The following is an 8,469-nucleotide window of genomic DNA, read 5'->3' as shown; positions in this document are numbered from 1 at the left end:
TTATCTTAGCAGCGCTACATGGGGCAGGTGAAGGGGTCAAACATACCTCTTATCCTGCTCCCTTGGCTGCACTGACATCTACTGGACTACTAACCCAGAGATGAAGTCATGGGGGGAGAATGAACCTCCTGGCTTGATGACAAGTCTTCGAAAAGACACAAAACAAAAGGTTTTAAGCATAAGTAAAAATTCAAACGTGTCTCACGTTTAGTCATTTTAGTATGAAATATAAAGCTGTCCTCAGAGAGCAGACAGCAGACAACCTCCATACATTAAAACAGAAAATATAAAGCAAAAATGAAAAGGAAATTTAAGTGTAACAGAAAGGTTTATATTGATGTTATTATATGGACATATTTATACAGAAGATTTTTGAGTGAGAACAAACCTTTAGTGTTAAGTACAAATTGAATAATGGGGTTAAGTATAATCTCCTGAAGAGGACGTGTCCATGTGAGCAAAAAGATCACACCACATAATTTCATAATGTATCACAACAACAAAAAAATCTAATCAAATATGCCAGAATAATTCACTGTTCAGTGTGTATTCAATTTAACAATTCAACAGTTGGGGGGAAGGGGTTCAGAGATAAAATAAAACATACTATCGTGGAAGATACAGTACAAGCAAGTATCAACACAAAAACAGAAACATTGTACATTGACTGAAAATGAATATAAAGGACAGGTTCTTGGGAAGTATACAAAACATTTTTATACAAAAGGATTTACAAAAGGATTAACAACAAGATGAAAGTGATGAGAATAGTGCTGTTTTAAAAGAAAAAGAAAAGAAAAAAGGAGTAGCGCTTTCTGTTAAACATTTATCCAACTGCATGATGGAGCAAGACACTGGCGAGAATTCTGCAAAGCTGTTTCTATAAAATGAACAAGGGTTGTCCTCATTGTAAAAACTGACATGGTAGAATTCAACGAGCATTGGTTACACGGTGACAGCTTAATTCACCTCAGCTTTTGGTCCATCATCAACTAACATTTCTTCACAACATCGCCACCATGGCTTGAGAAGCTACAGGAGTGATTTAACTCTAATTATATCACACAGACACAAGTCACCCTGAGTTTGTAGTCAAATTTGGCAATTACCTCCAAAAAAATGGCTTCTCTTCTTCATATTACAATGACTGTTTTTTGAAGTCCTCCAACAAGGTTTTTACAAAAAGACATTTAAATTACATATAATGGAACAATTTGAAATATTTTCGACTTTTAATATCACAAATGCATTGTCTAGGTAAAGCCCAATATAAATAGCTGTTCAGTCAAAATATTTAATAAGCAAATAATGTGTATCATATCAACAGTATAGGTTCAAGAGGAATTGCAATACAAAATTGTGATTGTTTGATTTTTTTACCTGCAAAATGTAGCAGGTGTGAGCAAAGTTTCTATTAAAAACTGGAGGAAGGAGGTCGCGCTAATTTGCAAGCAGACTGACTGCAAGCAGGACACTGAAAAAAAGAAGCGCAATATTGAAACAAAAACATGAATGCATTTGAATGGACGTAAGTAATAACGTTACTATAGCTGGATAAAATTAGCTTTGTTGTGAGATTTAGTATTTGCTCAAAGGATGAAACCAACCTTGCTCACCAAGGACATCATTACAATACATCATCAAAAAAAGGCAAGGAGAAAAATCGCTTAACTTACCTATAATTTTTTGTGAAAAAGTAGATTCAAAACAAAATGGCATCCTACATTTCCGACGACACAATATTGTACAAAATAAGGCATTTCCTTGTGTGTTTACTGCAATGTCTTTTTCCACCTTTATCTTCTTTTAGTCTCCACTATTAGTCCTTAAAAAAACTGAGCATGGACATGGGCTGACTATTTCGGTGTATATATATATATATATATATAAAATTTTTGTTTTTCTTCAAAACTTGAAAGAAAATTCAGGTGGGAGTATACAGTATGAGAGAAGTTGTAGAAGTTCATAAGTGGAGTGTAAATCACTCCATGACATCGCTGGCCGCTACCGTGGTGACGAGCTGGAGAGGGATATCTGCGTTGGCCAGGATGTCCTGGGCGTTGCTGGAACCCTGCTGGATATTGGTGAGGATGAGGGTGGTCCCGCCTGCCGTGGTGATGATACTGTCTGAGGACCCCGCCGATTCCATCGAGGCCACCACAGCGCTACCAGAGTTCACGGCTTTTTTGTTCTGATGAGTTTTAATGTGCTTCGCCAGGTGGTCGCTCCGCATGAAACGCTTGGAACATTCTGGGCAGACAAACTTCTTCTCTCCTGCCAGAGAGAACATATAGTTTAAAAGATAAAGAGTTTGATGCTGAATCCATTTGGAGAGGGTCAAACATGGCATATATATGGAAGATATGCTTTGTAGGTGAGGAGATAAGTTGAAGAAAGTGGCACATAAGTTCAATTTGTTTGTTTTATGAATAAAATAAGAAATGCCACTGCGGTCTTATTGACTTCTTATTTGAAATGTTATTAAACACATTTGTGTTGTTTTAAGTTGCTGAATTCCAACCGGCCACTGACAAAACTGATAAATAAATTGATGACCAATTAATACCATTTAACTGATTACAATTATTAATTATTAATTATCACCAATTAGAAACATAGAATGGTTGAATGTCTACTTGCAAAGTTAACTGTGAACACTAAGTCTTAATATCGGAGCTTGAAGCTGACAGCGTAATGAAATGCTACTTTAGACGGTACTGTCAGAGGCCTCACTCAGCCAATGATACGGCCAGGGTTTCTCCTTCCTAAGTCCATCCTGGCAGTAAATCACTGCGGCATAAGATATTGTGTATCATTATGTTGTCCTGGTACATTTGACATTTGATTTCTCATAAGCTACTACTTCCTATATTTTACCCCATGAATACTGGTGGCAACTCCAGGGAAATATTCTATCAAATTAGATCAACAGATTAGGTGAGCTGATACAAGAGTGTTCAGATTTAAAGTGGAATCACGGGATGAAAATGTAACCATAAGGCTAAATTCTTGAAAGCTTATTACTAGCCTCTCTTTTAATGTTTTATAATATTTGATGTTAACAGATCATGCAAATTAGACTGCAGAACAAACTGTTTAAGCCCAATTCTGAACTGGAAAATTACCACCAAGTCTGTGAAATCTCAATTTGTTGTTTTTTTTCACACTGGCCTTCAATACTAACCTGACATTTTACATGTAAATCCAGATTGGAACAAACACTGTTATTTCTTACATGACTCACACTTTGCAGGGCACAAATTAACACATTTTACTGATTTTACTGATGTTTTCCTGAAGTGCAAAGTGTGAGGGAGCAAAGAAAAGGCACCTGTGTGTGTTCTCCTGTGTCTCTGCAGCTCGTCGCTGCGTGTGAACCTCTTTCCACAAAACATCCAGCTGCAAACAAAAGGTCGCTCCCCTGAATGCCAGCGCAGGTGGGCTCGCAGGTGCGATGTCTTTCCATATACTTTCCCACAGCCGGCAATGTGGCAGATGTGCTGCTTTTTCTTCCCCGTGCTCGATCCTCTGAGAAATACAGATATGAGTAGTTAGGGTTCTGATGATGTTGATTTCCTATGCAAAGATGTACGGAGTATCAAGCCAGGCTTACTCACCTCCCACCTGACTCTTTACAGTTGGGGCAAGTACAAGCCACTCTGCGCAGCCTCTTGCCCTCCTGACCCAACTGATCCTCCTCATCCACCAGCCTGACGCGAAGGTGGGACAGATCGCTTGTGTTGAGGGTGGAGTCGGTGCTTAGCTGCCACTCTTCAGAGTCGGGCTCTTCTTTTATCCGAATCTCTGGAATTAATGTGTGCATGTTAATATTAAACTCTGGTAAACTTGTCAAAAAGCCTTCACAGTGAGAGCTGCTTTATTATTGCATGTGACTGACAGCATGGCAGCAAATGTTACAAGTAAAACGCCATAGTAAGCAGGGATAAAATAATTAGTTGACTGACAGAAAATGTATCAATGACCATTTTTATAATTCATTAAACGTACCATGAAGACTTTTTAGCCCATGAGTGGCAGAAAATTGATGGAAGGACTTAGCTACAATCAAAAACTTCATCACAATGTTTTGATAGCTACAATTACATTAACACATAAACAAACAGTTAATTATAATGTTAACAGTTTTCCAGTTGTTAAATGTTGATAAATTATCAACTAAAAAATGCCAGGCAATTGCTGCACACAGCTTCTAAAATATGAACGCTTTGTTGATTTTTGCAATCTCATGAATTTGTATCATTTTTAGACTAAAATATAGACCATTTTCCCAGAAGAGATTTTTACTTGCCATAGTTACCGTTCTTTTTAAGTGTCCCAGTAAGCCATGACAGTGTGACAGTGAAACAGCATTCACAATGCCAGGACAGTGAAACTGAAGCAGCTTAATGGAATTTAACCATTATTAACTTATGATTAACACCTGTGCTTGTCCTGCTGTGAGATTTCAAAATGTCTTCAATAAGGGCCTATTGAGTGATCCATTGTAATATTGTATTAGTGTAATAAATGCAGTAATTATAGCAGGGCAGTAAAGTTAGTATTTTTCTGAAGATGGACCCTTATGAAAGATGTCAAAGTGGAAAAACTTTTAAATATAAATGCAACAATAAGTATATTATTCATTTTTAAAAAAGAGAGATACTGTACCTCCAGGGTTGTCTGCATCTCCTTGCTGGGCCATTGTGTTGACTGTCACTGTCTGCAGGTTTGGCATCTGTCCCGTGCTGATGCTGACTGGACTGGAACCCAGTGATAGGGTCTGAACTGGAGCCAGGGTTATCTGCTGGGGTGGTGTTGTGGGCAGCTGGAGGTTCTGCAGGTTCTGCACTCCCTGCACCTGAAAGGTCTGCCACTGTATCTGACCTGACGGTGTGACTGTCTGGGCTTGGATGATGAAGGTTCCCGGGTTGATCAGCTGCACGTTTTGCAGGTTCTGCCCGCCTGTCGCCATGGACTGGACCACCTGACCGTTGGTGGTCTGAATAGGCACCTGCTGCAGCTGGATGATGGACTGAGCTGAGGACACCTGGATGCTCTGCTCTTGGTTCTGTTGGATGAAGCCCTCCTGGAGACCAGAACTCGAGTCGCCTTGCTCTGTAGCCACTGATGACAACGAAGTGTCTTGTGTCAGCAGATCTGATTCGTTTGCTGGAATGTGTAGCTGAGAGGAAGACGTTGGCACATAAATCTCATGATTTGCATTTGAGTCATTTACTTGTAGTGTCTGTGAAAGGTGATTATCTGTCTTTGCCAGACTCTCTGAGCCATCCACAGGCTGACTCGTCATGATTAGCTGGCCATCAGCAGTGACCCCTGTTGCTATAGTCTGAGCACCAGAGAGGCCAAGGGAGTCCAAGTCCACACTGTTAATAGGAACAAAAGTAATGTTCCCAGGCAAACCCACAGGCACATTAGTAACAACCTGACCCTGGTTGTTGAAAGTGGAGCTGCTAAGAGAAATCCCCTGGAGCTGCTGGATATTACCAGTCTGTGATATGAGGTTCTGGTTTGTATTAAGGATGTTTGCAGTTGATGTTACACTGAGACTGTGGCTACCTTCAGGCAAGATCTGAATCTGCCCTGTGACATCCTGAGTCAGAGTTGCTCCTTCCACGCCGGTTGTGAAGCTCAGCTGTCCATCTACTGTCTGAATTTGAGGAATGACTTGGTACTGAATGTTAGGCACTGAATTGGCAGAAGAGGCGTCTGTTCCAGATGTCACAAAGATTGGCTGACTCTGTAAGTTCTGGAGAGGAAGAACATACTGTCTGTTTGATGTTGATATTCCGTGACTTTGGATCTGTATCATTCCAGATTCATCTTTTTCTGCTGTTGTGGGGGTTAACACCTCCCATTTCTCCGTCCCAGTTAGTTGCGTAGATGGATCTGATGTCTGTGAAAAGAAATAATTGACATAAAAAAAAAATGTACAGGACAATTATGTTCTAGACTTTCTACACGATATGCGGCTATCAGTTTACACATGCAGCATCTGAAACATGAGGGCAAAACATATTTGAGTCGTAAAAGCTGAGTGGGCAAGACATTTAGAGTTTTGTTTCACATGTATGGTCCTGTTCTTAGAGACTGATAATCTTTGATTCTGCTCACACCTGGAATATGGTTTCCTTGGTCCAGGACAAACAAAATAACATGCATTTGTTGCACATATGTAAGTTATGTTAGATTTAGCCTGTAAGGTACATGCTGATTAATTACAAACCACGACAAATCAAGCGTTGTAACCCTGAAGGCTGACAGGTAACTCATACATTAGACTTTGTAGGTGGACTGTCTTCCTGCATCATAAGTGCTAAAATGACCCATGAAGAATTTTTTTTATGGATGACAGCTACTCCTGCTGCACTTAAAGGTTTTATTTTTTGTCTCTGGTGGACAGCAATACGTTTTCAGGCGGTCTCCATGCAGTTGTTTAATTATAATAATTAATTAACCATATTTTGAATGACAGTATTTTAATCAGCCAAAATTCACCTATGCAAATGGCCAAATACACAAGAGTTGTGTCAACTGTATCAAACGAGGGGACATAGCCAGAAAGAATCTTCATAGGTTTGATTTTATGTTTAATCAAGTGTTACTCTACTTAAATACAAACTTAACTGCTTTGCAGTGAAAACAAATTGTGCTCTTAGCTTCATGTCTAAAATACTTTTTTAAATGCCAAAAATTACGCCAAAAATCCATTCCAGTGTTTCCCCTATATTCATTCTGCAGTGCTGCACTGACATGAGTCCATGAACAAGGCATCTATCTATGGTTGGTCTATGTGTCTGTAATAAGAGCAGGACAGTTGAGTGTGTCATCTAAACTGCTAAAGTCAGTTAAACAGGTGAGGAGAAGATGTCAGTAAGCTACGGATTACAAACAGGCTCAGTAGTAAACAACACACTAAGAAGCTTACAGATTCTGTATGTTTTTAGCTATGTTGGGCAAGAGAATATTAAGTTAAAACATGTCAATGAGGCTGTTTTGCCCTGTTCTCTAAGCATTGGTCTGCAAGCAGCCATATGGTAACTTGGGAAGCAATTTTGCCTTGTGTATGCTGATTAATTTGGCATGCAGTTAACACACAAGTCATATTTTGTTTAAAAAAAACCTCAACTCCCAACATGTGTTCCTGTGTTTTTAACCATTGTTTTGGAAGGAAATAACTGGAGTAACAGGAAAACCATCCTTGAAAGTAAAAATTTGTATTTTCTCATTTAAACACCCCCACCACTAATTTTGCTCAGTTGTGACTAAAGGCTTCACATCTGCTGTAGTTGTGTGATCTAGCAGAGGTGCTACCCCACAACAACTACGGCAGAACCTCTTATGACAGTGACCCAACCAGGTGGTTGCTAGCAGGCCAAGGGGTGATGGCTGAGTGTCGTTCCCACAAAGGGTGAATTTAAAAGGAAGAGAGTGTGTGGCCATTAGATAGGGGCACCTATAAAGTACGACTCATTGCCAAATAGCTAAGGATGAAGTTAGGAGGTTAAAATGACTCTCTTGCCCGCGTTAAGCGCCCCAGGCAGTACCTACGATAGCCCCGAGACTTTGTTTAGGTCTGACTGGGGTGTACAGCCTGTCATTTCAATCCCCCTAAGGAGGCGGGATTTGTAAAATGCCTGAGAGGAAGTGTTGCCCAAGAGGTTATAATATGTTGAAAGCTTTAACTTCGGTAAGCACCACTCCGTTTGTGGAAACCCAGAGAAGGCGTATAATGAGAGTCAAACTCCTGAGAGGGAAACATTACCTGATTGCCCCCGCCCTGTTCCTGTTGCACAAAGTCGCTTTGACTGCTGTCCACGTCCAAGGCAGCCATATCTTCTGGTTTCATCGGCTGTTCCGGTGCTGTGTAGTAAAAAGCATATAGCTAAGAGTGGGAGCAGCCGAAGCTAACGTTAGCTAGCTAAGCAAGCCCGATACTCGCATGACTAGAGGAGTAACGTTAGCCAATAACGTTATTGTGAACGCCAGATTACAACCACCGCTATTAACTAAACCAAACTCCATAGAGAAAAGATGGATGTAGCAATAATTAGTTTGAAAGATAGCTCACTAGTGTTGTGTTCTAAACAAGCTAACGAGCGCAGAGTTAGCAACTAACAACACTGCTAACTTAGCCGGCGATGGTAAGCAATATAAGCATCCATGCTAGCGTGCTAGCAAGCTAATTCAGCCAGAGGATGCGTGTGGTGACGTTAGCTTGTTAGCTTACGTGGATGAAGAATAAGATAGCTATTACATACCAGTCATTACGTGCCTTGTCTTTAAACGGAAAGTCCTGATAGTCACAAGCCACCGGACATGATCAGCAAATTAAATTGATTGTATACGCGTAGAAATAGGTGATAACTGTCAGATTTTTTTCTATTTTGATTGACGGGCGGTAGGTAACACAAAGGGTGGGGCCTCCAGTGTTGACTGAGAGTATTTACG

General features: G+C 40.2%; 1 protein-coding gene across 1 annotated transcript; it reads right to left on the bottom strand.

The window, feature by feature from the left end:
- Positions 1 to 312: 312 nt before the first annotated feature.
- Positions 313 to 8,469, bottom strand: sp3a (sp3a transcription factor). The gene is made up of 6 exons (XM_034885037.1): positions 8,280 to 8,469; positions 7,784 to 7,881; positions 4,669 to 5,914; positions 3,618 to 3,804; positions 3,332 to 3,528; positions 313 to 2,274 (listed from the first exon to the last, which is right to left on the bottom strand). Exons 1-6 carry the CDS (start codon positions 8,284 to 8,286, stop codon positions 1,982 to 1,984), a joined length of 2,028 nt encoding a protein of 675 aa, XP_034740928.1. The 5' UTR covers positions 8,287 to 8,469; the 3' UTR covers positions 313 to 1,981.

This window comes from Etheostoma cragini, chromosome 11 (assembly GCF_013103735.1).
Source record: "Etheostoma cragini isolate CJK2018 chromosome 11, CSU_Ecrag_1.0, whole genome shotgun sequence".
Lineage (NCBI taxonomy): Eukaryota > Metazoa > Chordata > Actinopteri > Perciformes > Percidae > Etheostoma > Etheostoma cragini.
The sequence above is the reverse complement of the archived record's forward strand: the minus strand, read 5'-3'. Positions and strand labels throughout refer to the sequence as shown.

What these genes read in the sequence shown, in the direction of transcription:
- sp3a (XM_034885037.1), bottom strand. An exon ending in AACAGGGCGGGGGCAATCAG is followed by an intron (nt 5,915 to 7,783) that starts GTAATGTTTCCC and finishes TTCTTTTCACAG; the next exon opens with ACATCAGATCCATCTACGCA. An exon ending in ACACAGGAGAACACACACAG is followed by an intron (nt 2,275 to 3,331) that starts GTGCCTTTTCTT and finishes TCTCTCTGGCAG; the next exon opens with GAGAGAAGAAGTTTGTCTGC.